Source organism: Pezoporus occidentalis, unplaced genomic scaffold (genome assembly GCF_034315485.1).
Source record: "Pezoporus occidentalis ecotype Australia unplaced genomic scaffold, CSIRO_AGI_Poc_V1 ctg45, whole genome shotgun sequence".
Classification (NCBI taxonomy): domain Eukaryota; kingdom Metazoa; phylum Chordata; class Aves; order Psittaciformes; family Psittacidae; genus Pezoporus; species Pezoporus occidentalis.
Window position 1 is genome coordinate 8,890,266 of NW_026915780.1, and position 27,772 is coordinate 8,918,037.

At 40.8% G+C, this 27,772-nt stretch overlaps 1 protein-coding gene across 2 annotated transcripts in view; it reads right to left on the reverse strand.

Annotated features, from left to right (window-relative positions):
- Positions 1-5,277: 5,277 nt before the first annotated feature.
- TRUB1 (TruB pseudouridine synthase family member 1) overlaps positions 5,278-27,772 on the reverse strand; it is a 29,227-nt gene continuing 6,732 nt past the window's right edge. The window contains exons 4-8 of one of the 2 annotated variants that reach the window (XM_062635367.1): positions 14,147-14,228; positions 10,384-10,456; positions 9,011-9,150; positions 7,840-7,896; positions 5,278-5,825 (exon numbers count right to left, since the gene is read on the reverse strand). In XM_062635367.1, coding sequence (XP_062491351.1) covers positions 5,611-5,825; positions 7,840-7,896; positions 9,011-9,150; positions 10,384-10,456; positions 14,147-14,228 — 567 coding nt within the window. In that variant the 3' untranslated portion in view covers positions 5,278-5,610. The remainder of the gene's footprint in view (positions 5,826-7,839; positions 7,897-9,010; positions 9,151-10,383; positions 10,457-14,146; positions 14,229-27,772) is intronic. The other variant, XM_062635368.1, reaches the window with a different exon arrangement.

Here is a 27,772-nt window from a genome sequence, read left to right on the forward strand (position 1 = left end):
AAAGGGTAGGTAAATTAATGGGATGACATGTGGAAGGGCCAGGCACGGAGCTGTGACCTAAGATGAATACACTCAGCAAGAGGAAAACTATTTTGTGTTTATACTACAAATTCCATTACCTTATTTCTCATCCTACTCATTCTCAGTTACTGTTAACTTCTGGGGCAAAGCACACAACCCCTTTTACAGCCCAGGGTTAGAGCATAGGAGTGTTTCAGCATCCACAACACACAGAGCAATGTGACATGGAGAAGTCAGGAAGAGGCTGCAGCTTTGATTCAGCCCCATCTTTGAATTAGAGATGAGGAGGGAACAGAAATTAAGTCCTCACACTCTTCTCCTGCTTCAGTGTGGGGTCCCTCCCATGGCACAGTCCTCCACCAACTTCTCCAACGTGAGTCCTTCCTATACGCTACAGTTCTTCACAAACTGCTCCAGCGTGGGTCCCTTTCACAGGGTGCAGTCCTCAGTAACCAGCTGCTCCAGTGTGGGTCCCCTGTAGGGTCACAAGTCCTGCAGCAAATCTGCTCCAGTGTGGATTCCTCTCTCCATGGGGCCACAGGTCCTGCCAGGAGCCTGCTCCAGTGCAGGCTTCTTACGGGGTCACAGCCTCCTTCAGGCATCCCCCTGCTCCGGTGTGGGGTCCTCCATGGGCCGTAGGGGGCACAGCCTGCCTTACCACAGTCTGCACCACAAGCTGCAGGGGAACCACTGCTCCAGCACCTGGATCACCTCCTCCCCTCCTTCTGCACTGACCTTGGGGTCTGCAGAGCTGTTTTTCCTCACACATTCTCACTCCTCTCTTTGGCAGCAATTGCTCTTGTGCAGTCACTTTTCCCCTTCTCAAACGTCATCCCAGAAGTGCTGCCACCATCACTGATGGGCTTGGCCTTGGCTGACAGTGAGCCCGTCTTGGAGCCCACTGGCATTGGCTCCATTGGACATGGGGGAAGCTCCCAGCACCTTCTTACAGAAGCCACCCCTGCAGCCCCCGCCACGACCAAACATGCAAACCCAGTAGAGACATAAGCATCCTGATGATAAACCTGGTTGTTTGACATGCTCTTAAGTATTGGTGATTTACTTAATCAGGTCTCAGGAAGAAGCACATTAAAGCCCTGGCTATTAGAAACAATGACTGCTTCCTAATAGGAACAGTAATTTTGCCTGCACTGGCTGAATCTATTCCTTGTCTCTCTGTCTTCCCTCTGGTTGTATATTGTAGTCACACTCTCACGTGTACTCTCACTTTGTCTCTCTAAGGCCTTTTTAATAAAATTAATACTGTTGCCAACTGATTCTTTGATGCTGCCAAGCAAACCAAATGACCTGGCCATTAGTCTCACAGTCTCCATGCCCAGAATAGAAACTTCACCATTTATTACACTAAAAAAAAAAAAAAATCCTAAAATATCCCCAAATTTGGGGAATTATTCTAAGTTTGACTTTATTTTCTTCTAATAAACATGTAGATCAAACGCAGAACTGCAGGGTAAACTGCTAAATGCTTTGTTACTGACAAAGGCACTCCTTGAATATTTTGCTAATGGCTCAGACTTGATTAATATAAGAAAAAAGAGCCTATTGATTTTGCTTTAAAACAACATTTAAAAAGTGCTCAACATGCTGGCAGCAGAAATATGTTGTGAAGTGCACAGAAAAACTGCCATTTAAATAAGGATGAAAGTGAGCCAGGCAGGCAGAGCCATTAGAAGGAGACAGATGATGAAGCCCTTGTCAATCCCAGTGAACCAGAACTGGAGGCAGCCAGCCAGGCTATGGCAGCATACTTGGATGGACTAAAGATGGCAAGTCCAACTTCAACCAGACAATACTGAGTTCAAAAAGCAAGACATGCTTTCCTACCAGTACTTTGCCCATGAACAACGCTCATTAAAAGCATGCATCGCAGATATATTTTAAACAGTAAACTGCAGACATGCATATTTTGTGTCCAGAGTGCCATAAAATTCCTATGAACTACTGTTTGTGTCAGCTGGGCACTAACTCTTCTACTAATCTCAGCAATACTTTATACTTTTCCTCTCTCTCTAAATAGCCCTTGAGATACCATGACAGCCACTATTCAGGAGCCAGGATCACAGGATATTTTGCTCTCTGTGGGCAGAGCATGATTCTGAACTCTGATATCTCAGGGACAAGCATGTTAATAAGAATAAAGAAGTTGCAATGAGTGTTGCCCTAGGTTCCCATGGGAACACAACACTTACTTCCAGATCTGGATAGTTTCAAGGTACCAGGTTAAACACTTACTAAAACATGTCTAAAAAAGCTATTCCTAGATTTTCCAGTGGCTTCCTGGTTACTATTTACTGGGACTAATGGCTCAAGAGGCAGAGACCCATTAAAGTGCAGGGGTACAGAGGAAAGAGCATGTAAGTGAGGCCAAGCACCTACAAAAGACACTGGGAAGCAGCCAGAGGAGTCTGACATGTTTGAAAATTCAGTTCAACTACTCAGGGCTGGAAGGGGGCTGTCACCCATCAATGGGTGTAAAACAAGCTGTTACTGTGTGATTTGTTCATGACTTTAACTGTGTTTTCTAAGGACACCTGTCTGCTGTCTGCCATAGTTTTGTGCTACCCAGCCATCCACAAGTACAACCAAACATACTTGCCACCCAGCTTGTAAGTGAAATAACTTCTGTAGTTCAAGACGGGCTATGTGGGGGAAAGTTTGTCATTAATTGGAGATAAAGAAGTTCTGCCTTTACTTCTGAAGAACCTAGCCCTGGGGAAGATGAGAGGAACCCAGGACAAAAAGTTGACCTAGAGCTGGTGAAAGCCTCCTGACTTGCTACACAGGAATGAAAGCCTTGGGGAAAGTCACGTTCATAAATTGAAAGGTACACCCAGGCTTTGAAACACTATCTACACACTATATGCAGATGCCTGAATATGTACAACTGAATTCTTTCTCTCCCTATGCTTTCCATGTGGATTAGGAGTTGCAGCCCAAACTAGAACTTGCTGATGTGACAAGGATGCTTTCTTTTAATTGTGCCTTCATTTCTCCAAAGTGACTACACTGTGGAAGACATCCTGCCTTCTCAGGATCACAGATCTGTTAGCAGTAATTATAACAGGCCAGTTGCAAGCTAACCTAAAAGCTGATAAAAATATCATTCTCCTTTCGAAACAAAAATATCAGGGGGTCTTACATGGAATAACAAGAAAACCATGGTGAGCATTAAACAAACAGCTGAGATAAAAAATGTGCTAGACACTTATAACACTGTATACAAATGTACCCTATTAATAGAAAGATTTCTCAATTGCACTAATTTTTAAAGAAACAAACCCTTTTAGATAAAACAGACTAACAGAATTATATCTGTTTTTTTAAAAAGCAGAAAGATAAAGAAAAATATATAAAATGAGGGCTTAATCTAGAAAACCTCTGAGATAACATACATTAGTCTTGGAAAAATACAGATTTAGACAGTATGAGAAGCTGTATTTCAATCAAAGCCTTTGATCATTCAAGATAAGCATACTGGAAAATGAAATTTTCCGCTTTATTTGATTTCCTTAGGAAATAAGCTCTTTCTTCTCTGTTTCTATCCAAAGGACAAAAAAAAACCCACAACCCACCCTGAAAAGAAACAGCTGAAATCTCCCACTGTTCTCCTACAGAACACAATGCTTTTCTCCTGTCTCTGAAATCAAAATTTACAATGGTTACTTCATCTACATTGTACCTTAAATATATTGCTGCCACTGTGCTCTAACATTTCAATTTGCTCGTGATATTTTCAACAATTCCCTGAAATTTTTTATAGTAATAGACAAAAGAAGGAAAATGCCTGTTTACCGAACAATGAAGCATAAACTCTTCCTCTAAACAAAAGGTTCATTAATCTTGCATAGACTTCCGTTTCTTGTTATATGAAAAACAAAAAAGCCCCTATAGATGTCTGGAAAGGTACCCTGCAATGAGAAACTTCAGGATATTTATTTCATATCTTAGATTTAGAGCAAGGCTGGAACTTGATCATTTCACACAATACCTTTTCGTAAGGTGCAGACAGAGACATAAAATGCAGCATGTGGAGATTTAAATCAAGTTGGGAATAAAATACACCTTCTTTTAAGCAACAGAACTAATCAGCTATCAAGATACCTTACAATAGAAATTAGCAAGTCCATTAAGACAGAGTCATTAAATCAAATGTCCGTGTCTCTCTCTAACAGGTGCACCCTAATCTAAGTACAAACTCTTGGCTTTACAGCATTCAGTTACTCAGAGTCAAGTCCCTGTACTCTAAAACCAAACCCTAAGGTGTAGCAGTTGTTCAAAGCCACAGCAGGACACTTGGCCTGCAGCAGCACGTAACTGTAACAGCAGCCAGTCCACTGCTCTTTGGTGATGCTTCAGAGACAACTTCAAAAGCAGGAGTTTCTTCCAAGTATCACTCAGATGGTTAAACCATTCCTTGTGTTCCCCATTATGATAAGAGGAAAACAGACCAGCTACTAACTTGAATGGGGATACACAGTGAAATCCTTCTAGGATAGTCCATTACACACATGGAAACAAATTAGAGTGCTTTTTTAGCATTCTCAAACCACTTGTGTTTTAGACAATCTGAAAATCAAGGGAAGCAGTGGTAAGAAATAATCAGTTCAATCAAATTCCATTGACTATGTGAACTGTGGAACAGGCCCTCACAGTCCCAGTGAATTAAAACAGCTTCAGCAAGGATCCTTGATGGTTTATCCTTCTTGTCTGTACAACTAGTACAGGTTGTACTGTACAATAACAGTCAAAGCCCAGAAGCACATCAACCTTCTACCCAATCCACAGCAGACAGCTCAAGCAATTCACAGATGGCAAAAGTTAATTCCCTTAGCCCTATGAACAGCATAACAGTTCACTATACTTTAAATTATGGATGGTGAACTGGGATGTTGCACCAGGATAAGATAACATACACCTGTAACAATGACCACGCTCTTCAGAACACCTGCTATCAAACAGTTATCTTCAGGGATTCTTTATACTTGATACTATTCACTGACAGTTGAGGCAACGTAAAATATTATCATCGAATGCAGTCTGGATAACATCTGACTGAAAGAACAATCTGCATAGGAAAAACTACAGTAAAATGGACAGATCCTGAAACAGATTTCAAGAAAGCAAATAGCTACACCACATTCTTGTACCTTCAGGCTCTCACAGTCTTGTCACCATGGTATTTCAGGATTTGATTACCAGCTGTAAAGAAAAAAAGATGATTTTTTGGGGAGCACATTTATCAAACCTTAACATTTATATTTTTACTGAGGAATTAGCAACAACGGGTATATTTCACCCTACAAGCTCTTTACAACTTTATGAAAATTTGACATCAGTGGCAGATCCATTTTACAGAGTGCAAGAAGGAAAATAAACAGATAAGGAAACAGCAAGAGCTGGATATTTTCAATGCATGTTCTCAGCCCAGAAAACAAAAGAACCATTTTTCTTGCACTGCTGTTTGTCACCCTTTCAGTACAGACTTGCAGATACACACAGGAGGCAAGACAATCCCAATCCAATCTTAGAATGTCTCAATCATTCAGTCTTTTTCCTTGACCTAACTTATCACTTATCCTCACAGCTCACAGCAGTTTCACCAGGATGCTCTGCCTTCAATTTTTTATGAGATGGCTCTCCTGGGAGAAGAGATGTGCAGTGCTCTAAGGATCGTGCAATTTCATCAATTGTCCATTTATCTTCATGAAGGGCATGCTCCTCCAGAGTAAATGGCCCATGTTTGGTTCGGGTCAGCTCTTGCATAGTGGCACAGGTAGAGAGTTCTACAGTAAAGGAGAAAAAAGGATTTAGAAGTTCATGGTTCAAGTTTAACTACCTGCAACTCAGTTAAAACATACTTTTACATGCAGCCTTCTAAGTTATTCTGCTTTGTTTGAGAAGGAAGTTCATGAAGATTTAGCTCTTCTTTACATCTTAAATTTGAACCAAGAAATTACTTTGATTTCCATAGATCTCTGGTGTAGTAGAGTTCAAAATCTGACAAAGTTGTCAAAAGGTTTTCCAGATTTAAGTCAGAATGAAAAGAGATGAAATAATTACGTAAGCAGAACATTCTGTATTCACAAATGACTTGGAAGACCATGTACTCTTTCCACAGCCTTTGAGTCTTTAGCACTTCCTGCCTTCAAGAAGGATTTTTGACATTTTCATCCTGTGTTGCCTACCAGGGTAACATAAACTAAGATAAGGAAAAATAAAATATATAAACAAATGCTCTGCTATGCGAAATAAATACCAGGAGGACACAATTACATAATGAGGAGCTACAAAACGTAAGAGCAACCAGAGTTGACCTGCAAGTGCATAGGTACACTAAAACATTCTCTCCCATCCTTCCTGATGCAGGTCTATGAGAAAATGAACATGAGCTGGCAGTGTGAGCTCCCAGCCCAGAAAGCCAACTGTATCCTGGGCTGCATCAAAAGGAGTGTGACCAGCAGGTTTCAGGAGGTGATCCTGCCCCTCTACTTTGCTCTTGTGAGACCCCACCTGGAGTGTTGTGTGCAGTTCTGGTGTCCTCAACATAAAAAGGACATGGAACTGTTGGAACAAGTCCAGAGAAGGGCCACGAGGATGATCAGGGGACTGGAGCACCTCCCGTATGAAGACAGGCTGAGGAAGTTGGGGCTGTTCAGCCTGGAGAAGAGAAGGCTGCGTGGAGACCTCATAGCAGCCTTCCAGTATCTGAAGGGGGGCTATAGGGATGCTGGGGAGGGACTCTTCATTAGGGACTGTAGTGACAGGACAAGGGGTAACAGGTTCAAACTTAAACAGGGGAAGTTGAGATTGGATATAAGGAGGAAATTCTTTCCTGTGAGGGTGGTGAGGCACTGGAATGGGTTGTCCAATGAAGTTGTGAATGCTCCATCCCTGACAGTGCTCAAGACCAGGTTGGACGAAGCCTTGGGTGACATGGTTTAGTGTTAGGTGTCCCTGCCCATGGCAGGGGGGTTGGAACTGGATGATCTTAAGGTCCTTTCCAACCCTAACCATTCTATGATTCTGTAAGATTTATATTGCTTTTTAAATGTTTGAAAAGAAACCAGCCGAGAACAGACTTTATCTTGGTTTGTCATTTAAAAAACTGAACATAAGCCAGTTATGCTCAGAAAGCAATAAGAGAATCTTTGACTTGCCTAAGCACAAACAACAACATTGAAATTCAAAAGGTTATCCCACATCACTTGCATTCTGATCTGCAAATGTATCGTTAAAAGAAAAAAATCCCTGAAATGGATTATCTGTTCTCCATCATGCAGTTTGATAGATATAGAGCACAAGACAAATAATCCTGTGGGAAAGCAAAACCCTTCACAGTCCAGGTAAAGGAGAAAGAAAACACTAGAAAAATCACCCCAAATGCAGAGTCTTTCCAGCAGATAGGGTTTATTATGTGCATGGTAATGTTCTGTGCAATCTGTTTTCAAAATGTGATGAATAATGTTTAAAAAGACAGTGTCTTTCTTGTTCTCATCCTTAATCTGAGTTAGTTTTAACATATGGAGGAGGAAAAGATCTCCACCCTGCCTTGTATTATCTTGCTCAGTGCTATTGCATGCTCCATTTTTATCTCACAGCCCCCAATGTCCTCTGGCAATTATTTAGCTTTCATTCCCAAGGAAAATACCTGTGTATATAAAAACAAGTGCTAGAACTACAATTCTGCAAAATAACACACAGGTCTAGTTACTGGAGATAGACAAAATGACAAAATGCTTTCATAAACAGACACATTCATTCCTTAAATGTTCCCTTCATGGGTTTTTTCATGCCTACCTTTGCCAATGTCACTGACCAGGCTCCTGACATAAAAGCCACCGCCACACTCAACATCTGGAATGTTAACAGTGACCTGGTAAATTGCCAGTGCAATGTGAAATCTACTTTACATAGAAACCATGCCCCCACATAAATGTAAAAATGCACTAAGCAAACAACCCAGTGATAAAATATTTATAGGATGCAACATCAATTATTCATCCTGTAACATATGTGTGGGTGAGATTGCTAAGCTAGACAGGAGGGAAAGCAAATACAATGGCAACTGAACTACCTCACTAGAAATTAAGTACTTGCCGTGGTATGTTAACAAATGCTTCACTTTTATTTATTTTAAAGGGTTCTGAAGGTTGTTTCATATTTCGAATGGTGAAATCAAGTTATTTCAAGCACAGACTAAACTATCAGTTCTTTTAAGATCCTGCACACAGGCAGCTCCAATAAAATTTTAAATTCACCTTTAACTTTCCCTGCTCTCTCAGCCTTTTCCTTCTCCCTGTCACAGATCGGCTGCTAGTCACCCAACCATAAAGTGAGGGCTGAAGTAACATAGCACTGAGTGCTGTCACTCATACCTGCTCATCATATAACATCTGGTCCATCTAAGGATGAACCAGGCGGGTGATGAGTGCAAGACATTATCTTGACCTTACAGCAGCATCAAACATTTACAAGAGTCTTTTCGGTTTATTTATTAATGTGCTTCTTAATGTACTACCCAAGTTTCTTCATGTATGACAGAAGGAAGGATAAGATCCTGCCTCTTCAACCAAGAAAGAGGCCTGGCAGTAACTGATACTGGTCATTGCTGTACCCTGGGACAGATGCCAGCAGGTCTGGGCATCTATGTGAAAGAACGGGCAAACTGAAGTAAGCAGACCTGAGAAAGAAGGAATGAGCTGGAGGTTGCAAAATCATGGACAGATGCAAATAATCCCTGACCAGCCTCTCAGAGTTTTCCTCACAGAAAGATTACGTATAATCAGCTTAACTTAAACCCAAAATACGATGCTTTTGCTGGAAAGTGAAGGGCTCTGCACATGGGCTCACACCAAATTAAATAGCTGAGCAAAATGAAACCCATTTCATTCTTTCAGTCCCTTTCTGAGTGTAAATAAACACTAACAAGTTGGGGGCATCACTTTATGTCATAATCTCCGGCCTTTACCCAGTGTGAACAGTGGTGGGTGGAACTGTTGGAGAGACAGGCTGTACACTCTTACTGGCCGAGCAGGCTTTGCTTCGACTGCTTCTCCTCTCTTCATTAGCGTTGATAGCCTTTCTCCATCCTTCTTCAAAGCAGAATAGCTGATCAGATAGAGCATGAAAATGTGTGTCATATGGTTGTAATAGAACAAGCTTCCCATTCTCCAGATCCTGTTAATATTCTACTACAGTAGTGCACATTTTACCCTTCTAATCCTCTCCAAGTGCTCACAAAAAAAAAAAACTAGTAAATGCTTCTGAAATCTCCTGGACACAGAATCATCCCATTTACAGTACCTACAAAAACTGTAAAACAAGAGACAGTCCTGCATTTACCTCTTGCTGTACAGAGTTAGAAATGCTTCATCACTCAACTTCTAGTTTATGAAAACAAAGAGTATCTAGAAGGGGTACAACTCTTGCAACCGTCTTTAACATGCTGTCTATCAGAAGTCTGCAGGGTGTACTCTGTTTCAGTGTTTATGTTGAGCTGAGCACAAGGAGCTGCTTAGACAACTCCTATAATTCTGCCTTGCACCTTGCTTGTTTCACAACAGGGTCTTCACAGCAGCAGCTTCCAAGTTATGTAGCCTTGCTTTAAGGTGCTTAGGGGATCACTATAGAACAACAAAAACAAAATTCACTGATTACATGAAACTTTATCCCAAGCTCCAACTTTGGTCTTGACAGAAAGATGACCATAAAAAAAAAAAATATCACAAAGATCTTGCTCAAATTAGTGTAGGATAATGAAGCAGAACACCTACTGAATTACAGACCTTTCAGGGCTCACACTGGAACCACAGTAACTGACCCATTGCAAATGCAAAGGAAAGCATGTTAGTTTAAATCACCATAAAAGCCATCTGTCACAAGCTAAGCGCTTGCACACTGCAGCTACTATGGCTCACCTGACTAGAAGAAATTTGCTAAGCTACTGAAGCTCGGTCACTAATCACTCATTCAGAAAACTAATTCAAAGTCATTTAAGGCACTTCCACACAGATGCATGCCCTTACCTACAACTAGCATTTAGCACTTGGAGCTTTGCTTTCTAACTGGAAGACACAATAGAAGCCATCAAGCCCTGCAAAGCTGTTTAAGACTTTGTTACTTTACAGTTACCCAAAAAAGCCATAAGCTCCAGGTCACCATTTGTGCTCAATGTTCAAATGGGCATGACCTGTAGCTGCAAACTTCAAATCTCCTAAAACTGCCCTGCCTCTATCCTCCTGCCAAAATGTGTCTTTTTATTGCTAAGAGAACTGACTTGTGTTGGCAAGTCCCAACAGCTGAACACAACTGCCAAGTGTGTCTTACTGTTGTGGAACTTACAGTGGAGGAACCTGCATTATGTCCCCTGTGAACTTCTGTAGCACATTTTCAAGATCTCCTTTTGTTACCTGGTCTGTAGAAAGAAGACAGTAAGTATGTTAGCACTGATTATTCATATGGCGTTATCTGCATCAGTCATGTTCTGCAAACAGTTACAAAGAAGAGTTCATCTCATCTGAATTTAGACTGGGTGAAAAACACCAAAGAAAGGAGCTAAAAAACAGAATGTAGGTAGGAGTGTGAACTATCACAAAGAGTAGAACAAATTGTCCAAGGTGATTAAGACAGCCTGGACACATTCAGAAGAGCATAAATCCCACTATACACCATTGTCTTTTGCAATTTCTCTCTCTTGGGCCTGCAAATTCATTTTTCTTGGGACCTATGCAAAAAATACAAAATCTGCCCAATTCTGATTTTCATTAAAGGACCGAAAAGAATAAATAACTCATCTAACCTTGGCAACTTCTCTTTACAAGTACCTAATTGCACTGAAAAATATAATGGATTATTATAGAACAAAAGCATTGTGGGGGTATTTGCTAGTTAAGAAAAAGACTGTGCTGGAACAACACATCAAATTTCTGTATCAAACAACTAACCTGCAACTGCACACCACGGTATTGTTATATATTAAGTAAGGCAATTTTACTGAAGAAATCCTGCAAAAGAAAGATATCTGCTTTAGGCAATCTACTCTCTTTTAAGAGTACACATATACATCTGTCCCACTTTTATTAGGTTATAACCTATGTAGGTGATTGCATTGGTCCTTTGAAATGCTATTCAATAGATATGATGTTCATACCTAATTTGTTTACAGAGTACAAATGTAAGATCTGTAATCATAACGCAATTCTGTGGATTTCTACTCTCTAGGACTTGACTAGTCCTGTTAGTCACAAGTTAAATTCAAATAGTGTCACCTTACTAAGCCAAGAGCATCCTGGAACAAAAACCAACCAAATTTATCGAGTCTTCATTGTTTGGGAAAAGACCTTTACTTGCAAACCTTATAAAACAGACGTACTTCATGCTGTAAGTAAAAAAGAAGAGGTTTCTTTCCACAACAGCACTGGGAGATGGCAATGTGGTACCTCACTTTTGCAAAGCACACTTTGCAGTGTCAGGAGCAGATGCTGTGCCTAAGCCTCAGCTGCTGACTCAAGAAGTGTCATTAACAGCAAGGTTGTAGGCACAAAAATCAGTTGTGGATGCTGGGAGATACCAATGCACATCAGAATATGAGGTAGGAACAACAAAATCAGTTCTATAGCAAGCCTGGATCTTCTTCTGAAGAGCTTACATGGTTATTTCAATCTTCCGATTGTATTATTCTAGTTTAGCAACACATCACAATAAAACTACATGGCAAAAAGTTAGCATGACCCAGCTCTATGCTGGTGATCCCATCAGCCTCCTTGTGAGCCCCAGGTTGCTTCAGGCTAGGATTTAGTATTTAAGATCTAAGCATAAGTGTCACTTGGAGTTCTCTTTCAGTTTTCACCCCATGAACTGCATTTGTGGCTAGGGCATTTTACGAGGTATCTCGTTCAGTTCCTGCTCTGATCTCATATTCCCGCACTTGAGGGGTTACATCAAGCCTCTGAGGTAATCACTCATGCTATAGGCAAGCTCTATCTCAGGAAAAAAACCAAAGCACCATGTAAGGAATGATGGATTAAGCCATTAACAAACAAAGTGGTGTAGTGTGTTACCAAAATAAATATTTACAGATGAGTTTGCTAAGATCTAGAATAAATCGTATTTGTGTTCTGCAATACACTGTGGCGCAAACTGGCCAGTATTACATTCTGAAAACCTAAAAACATGTGCTTTTCTCTTTATTTTTTATCATGCACTGCCTTTCTGTTAATGGCCTGTATTGGATTCTTTCCCTCTCCTAGAATAACACACAAGCTGGTGGAGCTTTCATCCAGCTCTCAGTCATAAAGAATGCTCCATTAGTCTTGTCACAGTTTCACTATGTCTAAACTGTATATCCATCCCAGGCATCAGTTTGGACTCATGAGCCAGCAACTAAGTATTCACGCACACCAGACACATCCTTGTTGGATGGGGAGAATTGGAAAAAAGGTAAAACACGTGGGTTGAGATAAGAACAGTTTAGTAACTGATATAAAGTTAGATATGATAACAATACATGCAAGTCAAGAGAAAGAGAGGAATAACATCCAAGACAGACAAGTGATGCACAATAAAATTGCTCAAGAGAAGGACCTCTTACACAGGATGTAGTGACAGAACAAGGGGGAATGGCTTTAAACTGACAGAGAGGAGATTTAGATTAGACATGAGGAAGAAGTTCTTCCCTATGAGGGTGATGAGACACCGGCACAGGGTGCCCAGAGAAGCTGTGGGTGCCCCATCCCTGGCAGTGTTCAAGGCCAGGTTGGACGGGCTTGGAGCAACCTGCTCTAGTGGAAGGTGGCTCTGCCTGTGGCAAGCGGTTGCAACTGGATGAGCTTTAAAGAGCTTTCCAAACCAAACCACTCTGTGTTTCTGTTAGGGAATGTAGCAATGTGCTTCTGTGCACATCTGCTAGGGAATGTAAATACGGCAGTGCCGGAAGCATCCAGGATTGGGCCTTAGTGCAGAGAAAAGGACTAAAACAGCTTGCAAGATACATAAAACTTGTCTTGAATTACTCCAGTGGATCACAAAAAGAAAGTGCCTGCAGAAAGTTGCCTGCTATATTAACTATAAGACAGAGTCACATTTTAGTCCTCAAAGTGTCCCTAGACAGCAGTTTAGAAAGAAATCTGTTGTTTATTACAGCTAGTCGCAATGCAAGGATGTACTGAAGAGAGCTCCTTGGGTTTAACCCCTCCTGAACTTCCCCTCTCACTTGCCTCGTGCAAAAAGACAAACTGCGTAAGAAAAGGGTTTGGGTGTGAGAGGTGGAATCCAGGCCACCTTTTCCATCATGCTATTAATAAAAAGACTAATTTACTTCCTGTACCTATTACCAGCTACCACAAACAATGTGGGACCTGGAGAGTTGCTAAGCAACCAGTTACTTTTTTTTCCCTTTTTTCCCCAGGTTGTGAAGGAATTAATGGTAAATACATTTGGTGGGTCCCTGGTTAGTTCTGTGTTGTCTCTAAGATGCCTTGAGTATTGTGGAATTGTCCACACCAACAAAGCCACAATCAGGATTAGCTCTGAAACCTTAAACTCTTGCACTGTGCTTTGCTGGTCAGAAAAGTTCATCTCTTGAAGTTGCTAGGACACAGACTGCAAGCAAGAGCAAGATTTGGTAAGTGTACATATACAGAGAGTAGTTTATGCCATCCTCATTTTACCTTGAGCAGTCTGTAGATAAAGGGGCATCCTAGAGGGAAGATCTAAGTACTTTATTCCCCCACTGGCCTTGAATGGCATTACTAAAAAAGCACTCACGGACTACACACTGAAAAAGGAAAATTTTACTGGACACAGCATGCCATTTGTCAGCCTGTCACAGATTTCAAATGACACAGTCCTGCCCAATTCTATTTTCTCCCTCCTAATCTAATGCCTGGTTTGTTTCTTTCCAGAAGAAATGAACACTTGCACTGGACATAATTGCATGAAGCTGCTCTGAATTATATGAGCATTGAAGTTGAAGAGGAAATAATCTTAGTGTGATTTCACATTTAAACTTAATTCACAGAGTGCCAAACACCTCTTCCGCTTTTCTATGCTACAGACCATTTATGTCTTCAAATCACATCAAGTATACAGATAAATTTTTGCTTACCATAAGGTTTTTCTTCAGTTACTTTTCCTGTAGCATCTAATGTATCAGTAGCTTTGCCCAGTAGTCCAATAGCAGTGTACTTCTGGGAAGGAAAAAGAGAGGAAAAAGAAGGTTGGAGAGTCAGGTCTTCAAGGTTCTTTTTTCTTTTTTTAATAAAGACTGCAACTACTAAGTACTTCAGTCAAGAGAGGAAGAATGCTGTCTAAATAGTCAATCCAGTGCCTTTGAGTAAGCAAAAGTAAAGATGAAAAGACATGGAACTAAACAAAAAGTAAATCCTGCATTATATGTGCCTATGATTTCAGTTTCAGAAACCCCTAGAAGAAGCAACATGGAATCTAATTTTTACTATAAATATATCACTACCATAAAGGAAATAATAGGGTGGGAAAATCAAAGCCTCAGTGGGGTGTGATATACCACTGTTGAAGCAAAGCACATAGAGTACCTTTCATGCTATTTTCTATTCCTTCACAATTTAAACAGAAGAAAGACACAAAGACCTTCACTTGTGAAAGCAAAACACCTCTGTCCAAGGCAAAGTATTACAACAGTTCTGCCATGAAATGCAGCAATGTGCAATAGCCTAAAGGTAGAGTTTTGAACATCTGGCATCCAGTAAGGACCTTGCTGACCAGCACCAGGAGTGCAATGCCACTGAGTGACATCTCTGCTCATGACAGGATCTCTGAATATTTCTGTTTCAGGGTTTTTCTCTAAAGAATTCTTCAGCATGTTTGTGTTTGCAGCTTGCAAGAATTAACCTGTTCCCATGCCAGTAGCTCTTGTCCTTACTGCATTTCACCTCATGTCCTTCTTTTCCACATTTTCACCCTAAGTACTGCCAGGCTGTATGCATATGGCAGAATCTGCCGAAGCTGACAGAAGGCTTCCCATGAACTAACTGCCCTATGTCTTTTCACAAGGCTGCCAACACGCGAAGACTCACTTTGTAATATGAATTTGGATCAAGTTCGGATACTTTCAGGTATTAAAATCTGTTGTTTGACCCACTGTCTATGCCATTCAATTACATTTGCATCAACCCTATGTTAAGTCCACGGGCTTTGAAAGTAAAGCATTTACATAGCCTGGGAGAGAAAAATCAAGGCATTCCACATGCCTAGTTCCCAGTAAGATTTCAGTGAACCTGCTCCTAACTAAGCTAATACAAATTTGAACCAAGTTGTAAAAGGATGCATCTTTTAGAACTTGGTTCACTAAATTCTACTGAACACATCCAAACATACATAAGCAGTAACATTTTACTCTTCAATGCAATGTATCCTTTTTCATGTACTTGCGAAGTACAAACAAGCACAAGTAATAATACTCTAGGCATAAAAATCACACACACAAAGTTGGACTATTAAGACATGCCTTGATTTTGTTCCATGTGACAACCTGCCACTTCAATGTACTTCTTCAAGCAACTGCCACTAAATGGAAGCAGCAGGAATAGTCAGACTAAAGGCAATCTGACTTTTGATATAAAAATAAATGTATTATTTCCTTGTGTGCTGGTTTTGGCTGGGGTAGAGTTCATTTTCTCCATAGTAGCTGGTATGGGGCTGTGCTTTGGATTTGTGCTAAAACAGTGTTGATAACACAGAGGCATTTTCACGCTGAGCAGCACTTACACAGAGTCAAGGCCTTTTCTTGCTCCTCACTCCACCAGCAAGCAGGCTGGTGGTGCACAAGGTGCTGGGAGGAGACACAGCCAGGACAGCTGATCCCAACTTACCCAAGGGATATCCCACATGCTCCACAGGTGACACTGGGGGAAGAAAGAAAAGAGCGACATTGGGAATGATGGTGTTTGCCTTCCCAAGTAACCATTCCATGTGATGGACCCCTGCTGTCCTGGAGATGACTGAACACCTGCCTGCCCATGGGAAGTGGTGACTGAATTCCTTGTTTTGCTTTACCTATTAAACTGTCTTTATCCCAACCCATGAGTTTTACCTTTTTTGCAAGTCTCTCCCCTATCTCACTTGTGAGTGAATAGCTGTGTGGTGTTTTGCTGCCTTCAGGGTTAAACCATACTACTGCATGAAGGCTACTTTTCCCTCCCACACTGCAGATGTCTGACTCCCCTGGTAACTCTGCAAAATTAGGCGGTTTAAAAGTAAAATCCTTGAAGTTTACATCCTTTTGGAAGGTACAGAAAAGAAGTAGTGAAAGGCAGAACAGATGAAGGCTGCTCTGCAACAAATATTTAAATAAATGTTCAAGTACATTATTATCTGCTTTAGGACCATAAAATTGCCTGCTTTCCAAGACATTTAATGATCTAGTTGTTAACATTCAACAGCGTAGCTAGAAACACTATTCAGCAACTGTTCTAGAGGTTAACAAAGCCATGTGAGATCTTTATAATTCTGGCATGATGAATCATTTTAGCAGTTCAGTAAAACTCTAAATCTGAAAGTTTGAAACCTCACACACCATCTTCAGATCTTTCCAAATGATACTACTTCAGTTTGTAGGACTTTCTTCCTCTTAATGCTGGTTTTGGCTATCTTACTTCAGACTGGCTTTTACAATAACATGTGATATTTAACCTACCAGCAACAGAGAGATAATATCATCTGTTTATATGTAAATATAAACTGTATGAACAATGTAATCCAAATCTAAACACTTGACTTCCCCTTTGATTCCTGAAAAAAAAGGCAAAAAGCCATTCAATCTGTAAAAAAAAAGTTCCTTAAAATTAGTCACAAATCCCCGTTCCTTAAAGGAGCCATTAAAGAGTCACAAAAGTCTCAAGCCAGCAATGCAATAATCCACAAAGAAGGCTATAACAGGTCAGGAAATTAAGAACTACAGCTGGTTTATGATCAGTATCTGGACTGCCCTTGGTTATCTACAATTATATATCATAATTCTTACTAGTCACTTAATAGGGTTTATTTCCCCTTTGGTAGCATGCAGGACCTGGAGCTTGTAGAAGATAAAATGTGTGTCAAAATTGAGCATTGTCTCCTTAGACTCTAACTCACACTGCCCTCAGAAGTACCCAATAGATTCTGAGTCATTTAATAAGTCTTTGGTGACCTTTTCCCACCTACGTTGGCGAACATTTATTTCTTCCAGTTTTATAAAATACATCTAGGGGCATTCCTCCTGTGCTCTTAAATTACAAATCACTGCAGGAACACAGACAGCAACTGCTCACAACCACGCTGCCTTCAACCCACTCAACCTGAAACAGAAAAGGCAAGGTAGGAGCTATTGCAGGCAGTGGAAAAGCAAGTGCAGACTATGATAGGAAATGTCCCTGTATCGGTGGCTTATCAGAGAAAACTGCCAATCAATAGCTCCTACGCCCTGCTCACTACTTACCTCAAGAGACTGGGACCCAAACAATTTAAAGATGAAAAGCAGCACCTCAGCTTCCCTACAGGATTCCACAAAGTGCAAGTGTAGTGTATTAAGAGCTACGATCAAGCATTCCCAGTCACAACTTGCAAGCACAGCAGCATCATATATTATTTCCTTCTAATTCTAATGGTGGGCTGCACGGTCCCAAAACAAAGCCTCAACTGCACAACAGTACGACAACCCTGAGGGCATACAGACCTTCTCAAAACTATCCTGCATTAGGGAATGGGAATTAGGGAATCCAAGGCCAGGTTGGACAGAGGCTTGGCTGGTATGGTTTAGTGGGAGGTGTCCCTGCCCATGGCAGGGGGGTTGGAACTAGATGATCTTAAGATCCTTTCCAACCCTAACTATTCTATGATTTTATAATGGCTATATCTCTCATTTTCTTGACATTACAGCAACTGAAATAAAAGGCAGCAAAGTAATTCAAAATCTTAAGTATAAGAAACTCTTTCATTCACACTAGTGATGAGACAGCCTTAAGACGACACTTTACAGTGACAAACCAATGCACTCTGTCAGTGATAATGCGAAAACTCTGTCACACAAACTGGGGGATGTGATGGATGCAAACCTTCAACAAGACCAGAATGACAGTGAAGTGCTTTGGCAGTCATGTATTTGCTGCCATACCCATGACTAGAAAGAAATATGCCATGAGAGCCAGGACTGGAGAAAAACAGGCTTACAGGAAGCCATAAGAAACAAATTACAAACCAACCCTCTAATAAATCTGAAACCTTGGAAAGAGGAATTTTGTTTTAGAGTCACAATCACAGGACACAGACAAAATTCTCACAAATAATAAACCATATGATGTTTAAAATAATGTTGTAGTAACAGAATAGCTATCATTTGGCTTTTTTATTTCACATCCAATTTCAGATAAATTGTTATACTAACGCAGAAAGGGAAAGCATATCCATAAAAAGAGGTGAGACCTTATCAGTACACATTTTTAACTGTGAATGGAGGAAGAGGAGGAGAAGGAAGAAGAATCCTCTCTCAGTACAGGGGCTGTATAGCCAGCATAGCTATTAACTGCACAACCCACCAGGGGGGCTACTGGAGGCTGAAGCCCCTGGGCTGACTGCCAGGCATGTCTGCCCCACTTATCAGTGCAAATGCCAGACAGACCATGGAATGGAGCCTCTCAGTTTTAACTGTTAATATATCAAAGCTTTCTTTGGAAAGAAGCCAGAGACTTGAAATCTGAAATTGTAACATGTTTTAAAAGCTTTTTCAAACATGGAGAAGCAACACTTTGGAAGAGCTAGACAGAAACACAAGCAATTATGAAACAAGGTCACTGGTAGCTGTCAGGAAGATTTTAAGATGGCTCCCACTGCAAGAATTTACCAGGCAAGCTCCCTGGAAGAGGCAGCTCAGAACAGTTCATCCAAGGATGACCCATTTTCTAATCACAGCAGCAACTGAACACAGAGTGTTTGCCGATGACACCAAACTGTGTGCTTCGGCTGATACACTGGAGGAAAGGGATGCCATGCAGAAGGACCTTGACATGCTTGAGAGGTGGGCTGATGCCAACCTCATGAAGTTTAACCATGCCAAGTGCAAGGTCCTACACGTGGCTTGGAGCAATCCCAGGCACAGCTACAGGTTGGGCAGAGAAGAGATTCAGAGCAGCCCTGTGGAGAAGGACTTGGGGGTGCTGGCTGACGAGAAAATGCACATGAGCCAGCTTCAGTGTGAGCTCCCAGCCCAGAAAGCCAACTGTATCCTGGGCTGCATCAAAAGGAGCGTGACCAGCAGGTCGAAGGAGGTGATCCTGCCCCTCTACTCTGCTCTCCTGAGACCTCACCTGGAGGATTGTGTGCAGTTCTGGTGTCCTCAACATAAAAAGGACAAGGAACTGTTGGAACAAGTCCAGAGGAGGGCCACAAGGATGATCAGGGGACTGGAGCACCTCCCGTGTGAAGACAGGCTGAGAAAGTTGGGGCTGTTCAGCCTGGAGAAGAGAAGCTGTGTGGAGACCTCACAGCAGCCTTCCAGTATCTGAAGGGGGCCTATAAGGATGCTGAAGAGGGACTCTTCATTAGGGACTGTAGTGATAAGACAAGGGAGAATGGGTTTAAACTTAAACAGGGAATGTTCAGGTGAGATATAAGGAAGAAGTTCTTTATGTGAGGGTGGTGAGGCATTTGAACAGGTTGCCCAAAGAGGTGGTGAATGCTTCATCCCTGGCAGTGTTCAAGGACAAGTTCACAGAGCCTTGGGTGACATGGTTTAGTGTGAGGCATCTCTGCCCATGGAAGGGGGATTGGCACTAAATGATCTTAAGGTCCTTTCCAATGAAAACCATTCTATGATTTCTAAAGCACAACTAAGGTGCTCTGGATTTAATGTTTACATAATTTACATTTGCTGTTTGTATAACCTTAGCAGCTACCAGTGGTTTCCAGTATGCCAATCATCTACCAAATCAGAAGTACATGAGGTAGACAAATAAGATGGGAAAAAACAACCCTGAGGGTTGCCATAGTTTCAATTGTTTTCCAAAACAAAGCACTCTCACTAAGCAGATTCCAATATACTAAAAGCACAGAGCCCTAATCTCTTAAAAGCAGGTTTCACAGAGGCAAAACAAAGATTGCAGGATGAGGGAGGAGTTCCACATTTTTTTATACAGCTAAGTCAAAATTATCAAAGACCAACCGTGTCCTCTTCATAGACACAAACATTACAACTTCTTTTCTCCACCATTCATTTTTTTCTCCTCAAAGAAAAAGCTGACTTTGTGCTAAGTCTGCATTAAATTTTATTTACTGCTGGATGCTGTAATTGTACTGTCACTGCTGAAGAACTATCTGATCTTTACTCTGGGACTAACACGATTTTTTGACCTCTTATGTCAGCTTCTTTTAAAAGTTCAAACTACAGGGTGACCAGATTTTCAATGGGAAGGACTAGATCCACCTGTAATAGGGGAATCCATAGAAGATACTTCACCCGGAGTTCAAAGAAGCCATAAAAGTGTAGTTGAAAGCTGTAGCAAGTTTAAATTTTGACGTTAGAGGAAGGGCAGGAAATGGGATGAGAGGGGAAACAATCCCAACAGTAACAGGAACACTAGGTCACCAGATATAGCACCATGGCCACACATCACTTGCACAACAGAAGCTTGCAACATCCAAGAGGGATGCAGGTTAATGTGCAAAAGTGGCTGCTTGTGACCCACAGTCTCTTTATGCAAACCTTTCTGACACTTGCTGCCTGTGAAAACCTCTCCCACTCACCGAAGTATCTCTAGTTGGTCTTTAGATTTCAGCTTTAATACCTGTTTCCTCATTATGTCTTCTAGCACCTACACCACGGATTATACAAAATAAATAAGGATGACCTTCAGCTTCTACCTGAAACAGAGCTTTAAGGAAATTCATAATTCTCTGCCCAGAGACTTAAGACAGTCCTTCCAGAGGGCTAAGACTTTACAGGTACATACAAATCCACAGATAAAATTGAATGCAGAAAGGCATTTGGGTGAATTCAAAGACACTCCTAAGGCCAAGACGCAATAAAAAGGCAATGCTAAGAAGCATCACTAAATTACTAAAGGAACACAAACAGAAATAGTGGTGAATGGCTAGTTTAAAGCTGCTGACTTCTTTCCTGTTTTCCTGTGATTTTTACTGAGAAAGAGAAAAAAAGCCTAAAAAAGCCTTGCCATGTTGCAGTCTTGATATTTTCTTTAAAGAATGCAAGCAAGAACTATACATGTAGCACAGACATACATACAATTATAGAAAGGTCAAGAGGAATAAAGGCAACACTGACCGCGTGAATGGAAGAACAGGAAAAAAAAAATTACACTAGAGCATGCTCTTAAAATATTCTACATTTTTGGGGGAAAGATTTTCTGCAGCACAATAGGTGCAGTCTCCTCAAGATTTCCAACAATTTAAAAAGTGTGAATATTAACAGAGCATGAAGCTGAGCTATTAATAGATTAGGCCTCTGGGGTGAGCATAAAAGACACTCCAGCAATACACAGCATGTCAAGCCAGCTTACTAATGGTACCACTGCAGGAAAGTGTATCTCTACTATCAACAGCTGCTTCTTCTATGATTTTGTTCTGGGGATACTGGGCAGGGCAGGAAAGAGTAGATATTCAAATCCATGCCTTCTCTTACAATTTGTTACCAAAAACACAGGTTAAAAAATGTATCAGATCTCGTGCAGTAACAGGTAATCAAAGATGTCAACAACGTGTAACATATAAAAGGCACATTTAAGACCATTTAATCCAGCCACACTTTAGCACTTCCCGATTCCTGCATCCTCCTCTGTGTGGCCATAACATCCTCTCAGTGCATCTCATTTTGATAAAACCTTCTACACATTCTCAAAACACATAAAACCCAACATTATTCATGCATTTTCCCAACCTTCTTTTTATATAAGCATTCACCTTGCAACAAAGTAAGGAAGACAACCCTACTTTCATAAAGTGACATTGATCTCTAGTTAATATCTTGAGGCATTCAGGGGAAAAAAAAAATGTTGTCAGTAATGTAAAATGATACACACAGGATAGAAATCAATGCTAAGTTTGCATAAACAATAATGGGTCTCTGAACCAACCTCCTCAGCTCTGAAAGAGGTCATAGAATTACAGTAGTCTTTGCAGAACCAGAACTTACTTTGTCAGGTGTCAGCAGTGGTTAAAAAAAAAAAAGGCAAACTATTATAGTGGTACTGGGATATAGATGTTACAGAATACAGACATTAAGTAGGCCAAGTTTTATTAATAGACATGACATCTTTGCACTGTACTGTGCAAACACACAAGGAAGTATTCCTTGAGTGTTTGCACAGTAACGTACGAAATACCATGTAAGAGAAATGTCAAGACTTCTCTGTCCTTTAGCTATATTTCAGGAATGCAGTATACTCCATCTAAAGCACAATTCAGTAACTAAATGGGTAAAATTAAGCAACCACTACACCTCAGGAAGAATTCACCTCACCAGTCTACAAGGGCTGAAACACATCCATCTGCCCGTGGGTTAATATCTCTCATAAAACCATCACTCCAGCTCCAATCTGCCAGTCCCTTTCCGTAAGGGAAACTTATAAAGCACCTTTCAAAACAAGCCTGGGAACTAAAATTCATAACTCCACTGAGTTCAGAAAAACAACATGGGCTCAATAGAGATACTGGATTTATGGCACACTGAAATGTTACCTCACACTAACCCCTTCACATGCCACAATGTATAATCTACCAGGCTCTCTTTTTTCCCCTAGGAGATAACCTTATCATCTCCTCTTTTCCTCTCCTACCTCCCTTATAAGGAGACAATAATTTCTTCGGGCTTGCACAAAGGCAAAATAGTGACATTTTGTGTAGCTACAATCCATTTTGCTTAAATGAGCAGGTCACATGCTGTACTCTTTTTATGATACTTCTCCCATCTCAATAACCCTTGGTTATTGTGGATAAGATACCATAAACAAAGAGATGTGAGAATGTAAGAAGGCATGGACCACAGAGTGAAAAATGAGAAGGTGTTGCAAATGACAAATTTGCTAGGGGAAGAGCTAAAAAGCGAACAAACCACTTTTACTTGGATTCCTCCAAGACAAATATAGACAGTTGGCTATGTTAATATTACAATTCAGAAGCAAAAGCCCAACTAAAACCACAGATCAACACAAGCAAGATGGGATCTGAGAAATCATCAGCAAGCAATAACATTCCCCGTCATCCTGAGACTGGTTTGGCTGATCAATTGTGAGCAATACCTTGCTATCCTGCAAGGAGATAAATTTTCTTTCTCTAGTTTATTACAGCAGGTAATAAAATGTAGCTCATCTGTGTAGAACAGTCTTGGGGTCTTACCTATAACTGCTTGCCCAGACAGAATTGTTGGTATACCACACTCAAAAGCATCTACAGCATTGTGATAGAACAAGGGGTAATGGATTTAAACTGAAACACAGGAAGTTCAGGTTAGATATAAGGAAGAAGTTCTTTACTGCAAGGGTGGTGAGGCACTGAAAAGGTTGCCCAAAGTGGTAAATGCTCCACCCATGGCAGTGTTCAAGGCCAGGTTGGACAGAGCCTTGGGCAACATGGTCTAGTGTGAGATGTCCCTGCGCATGGCAGGGGGGTGGAACTGGATGATCTTAAGGCCTTTCCAACCCAAACCACCCTATGATTCTATGATGAACTATTTTTCCTTTCAGAAAGTATGGTCTTTCTGGTCCAGAAGATTCCTACTTCACTAAACAAATCTGCAATACACTTAAAGTCCATGGCTTCTATTTTAAATCTGAGAAAGGCCATACAGATCCGAACACCATGTCCCATACTATGCCAGTTAGTCTAATAAAAAGTATTACCACTACCCACAAATCTTGCCCTACCAAGAGACTTTAAAAATATCAGAATATGAAGAAGAAAACAGAACACATCACTATACACTGTACAAATAAGTAGTTTTGGCTTTATCAGCTCCAAAAGAAAGCAAACTGAAGCAAAGAGCTCAGCTGGTGATACTGCAGAGGATTCTTTTTTAAGATTAAAAGTAAGAGCACACACCACCAAGAGCATCCTTCAAAAGGAAAGTCAACTCAATTTTCTTGCACTCATAACTCAAATATGCAAACTGGAACACAAACTGCTTTTGAAATACATTAAAAAAAAAAACAAACCCACAAAAAAAAAACACCACACAAGGCTCTTTAAAAAGAAAATGAGGATTTTCAAAGGAACAGCACTTACACCGTCATGGTGTGCATGTTAATGTGCAAACACACAAATATTGGCAGAAGAATAGAGGTCTCAGAGATGCCGAGTTCTTATGAGCCTCCTGTAAAGAGACAGATAGAGGAAATAAATCTATTGCAGCTTCCACTAAGAAAAAGTCTCCAGGGGGAGCCCCACTGTATTGCTGGGTACTAAAGAGTCCACACGGGGCTTTGGTGTCTAACGAGCTGTAAACAAGAAAAGGCTTCATTAGTTCTGCTCCTTACAGAACTACTAGATGTGCTTTTTAATGCATTATTAATACATTGAACTCATTGCCAAAAGATGGAAGCAGAGGACTTAATTCCAAAAAAATGAATTCGTGGAGAAAGCTTGCAACCTTTAGGTTTGAGAAGCTAAGGGATACAAATTAAAGCCTAATTTTTAGGACAGTAAGATAATTACAGGAGGTAAAGAAACAACCTTCCGTATGGACATGTTGTTCCACAGCACATGGTACCAACACCAGAAGACAAAGAATTTTGCAATACTCAAACTCTAATCCCAGAATTACACTGCAAAAAGTAACTTGCGTATCTCTCAGTAATCCTCTGACATGATCTGAACCTACACCTGCTCACGCAAGCCCTCTCCCGTAAGGAGATGTAGGATTCAAGTGTGACTGGCAAGCTTTAAGACCTCATCACTGAACTAGGGCTCATTTTCCACCCAGGATTTGTAAGAACTCAAATTTTAAAAATTGTGATAAATTGAAGCTATCACATATTAGGTCACTGATGTATCTTCATTCTGCCCATAAACTCCTTTTCTCTTTCTAGTCCTTGTTAACATTTGGAGTCTGGGTTGTACCCTATCTAGTTATTAGGGTTTTTTTCATAGTGTTTAGTTCTGGAGAGGCCACAGCTTTTAAGATTAAATTTTCTATTTTAACTAGTTCGTGCCTAAGCTTGCGCAACCAATGCAACGTACTCAGGCAACCCCCATCAAGTCACTCACTGAGCACTTGGGGTTTCAGATTGTGTGTGGACCATGAGAAGCTGGATCCTCAGATAAACCCAACACGCTCATGCTTTCTGCTGCTCGAGAGGCACTGGCTTCAAGCACAGTTTGATGGATGCTCTGGCTTCATTCACACTGGTATGACTCAAGTTCTCTTTAGATGAACCCAGATTTACCGCATGGAATAATATGACAATGAAGCACGGAAGTGAAGTCTGAAAGTTTTAATTACCATGTTTTATCCCACCTAAAAATAAAGGCTGTAGGTGTTGGAAGAGATCTCCTCCCAAAGGAAAGTATTAGAATAATGAAGAATTTCATTACTTTTTGCTCTTCTGTTTTCTTTCTCTGATGAGTTCCTGATCATCTCCCTCATTGCTTCTATATAACTGCACATTGTGGTAGATGAGTTTTTAAAGCAGGATTACCACTTTGGAAACTGTGATCTTAGCTAGCATTTTCTAGCCCATTTCCCCCCCAAAAAGATCACTTCTACATTGTGTTCGAGACAGACAAGTCACCAATAAGACTGAGCCATTCAGGAACAACTTAGCATAATATAAACTGCTCCACCCCTACCATATTACTTTTACTGGTGAAGCAGGAAATGGTTTCTCATTCTACTAACTTCATTTTGCAAACACAATAAAAAGATTGCTCTCAAAATAATGGAATGCAAAAAAGTCCAAGCAAGACCAAGTCCAAATCCCAGAAAACAAGAAAGGTGTTTTTCCTATGTAACATGCATTAAATGCTCAGTATTTACATTCCAGATCCAAGAGCATTCCACTTCTCCCCCTCACTTGGAATATTTGAAATAAAATACAGCAAACAAACAAAAACCAAAGCCAGCTTGCACATATTTTTATTTCTGGATAAATACTAAGAATTCAATGAGAAATCTGGAACAGTAAGTAGGTATTGCCCTTGGCTGAACATTTCTATTTGTTTTGAGTTAATTCATGGGGAGGTCAAACCAATGGAAAATTAGATTTACACTGGAGGAGCAACACTCCTTGCATAATGTGTATGAGTTGCAAATCAAGTGATAATGTTCAGAGCTGCCACACAGAGTCAGGAAAGTTTCACACAATGTTTGGGAAAAAAACAGAAATAGTCCAATCTCTGGCAGAGCCACCATATGGAGTTTACTGCAGTAACATACGTTTTGGCCACTCAGCATAGCTCTGCTGCCAACAATGATAGACTGAACTACGTCTTTACAAGATACATCCCTATACCCAAACAGTAAATCCTAGCTAGAGAGGCTCAGACAGTTCAACTCAATCTTTATAGTAATAAAAGGAACAAAAGAAAAACCTCACACTTCAACACACACTTCAGCATCAACAATGGTAAAAAAAAAAAAAAAAAAAAGATGCAATAAAAGTATAAACTCCTAGCAAGTGGCATGGAATGCAAAATGACACTCAAGCCTTTTAGACAGTGATGGGTTTATCTGTACCAAATCTCTTGCTACATTATGAGCCATGGAGTCATTGTGGTCAGAAAGACAAATAGGCAGATAACTGGGAGATCCTTCAACCTCCTTTAGACCCACAAATTATTGTATGCCTAATTTATTGCAGTATAAATAGAATGTGTGAAAGCAGAGGCAAGTCAATCTCAAAATGAAGGCTCTTAACTTTAGTGATAAGACAAGGGGTAAAATGGGTTCAAATTTACAGGAGATTTAGGTTAGATATCAGGAAGTTCTTCCCTGTGAGAGTGGTGAGGCACTGGAACAGGTTGTCCAGAGAAGCTGTGGCTGCCCAGTCCCTGACCTTGTTCAAGGCCAGATTGGACAGGGCTCAGAGCAACCCGGTCTAGTGTGAGGTATCCCTGTCTATGGCAGGGGGGTGGAAAGGGATTATCTTAAGGTCCTTTCCAACCCAAACCATTCCATGATTCTATGACTGCCATGCCCCTGGCACAAATGTTAGCTACCCCACACTCCTTGCCACATCAGAACACACAAACAGTTGCAGGTGAACAGCTATCTACAGTAAGGATGTAACTTTGCTTGCCTCATTGAATCAAGTCCTCACAGGTTATGCCAATCTAAAGCCAGGTGAGAGCTGATGGATCTAGCTGCTGTAGTTCACCAGACTGCCCTCACTGCCCATTTAGCTGAAGTATCTCAGTGACATTTTTTAACTTAAAGTTCTTTGAAAGGAGATGTCAGGCTGTAGCTGCTTACACTTTCATTGTAAATCCAGCCCCCGTTGCTTACTGCATGTTTCAAAACACAGATACCTCTGAAATCCAGTCCTATAGACCAAATGCAAAACATTACAGTCAGTGCACAGACTTGACAGTGACTACATTTTGGATCAGACTCTATGGCCATGTTCATTTACCCTCCTTGTATTTTCTTCTCTCAAATTATTTGCCTTTCAGTTGAACTGAAGACTGTCAAATTGTACCTCAAGCTATCAGTTCAGCACCTTAAAGAGCTTAAGTGTTCAGACCAGAAGAGAATGGCAAAACCAGCAGAATAAAA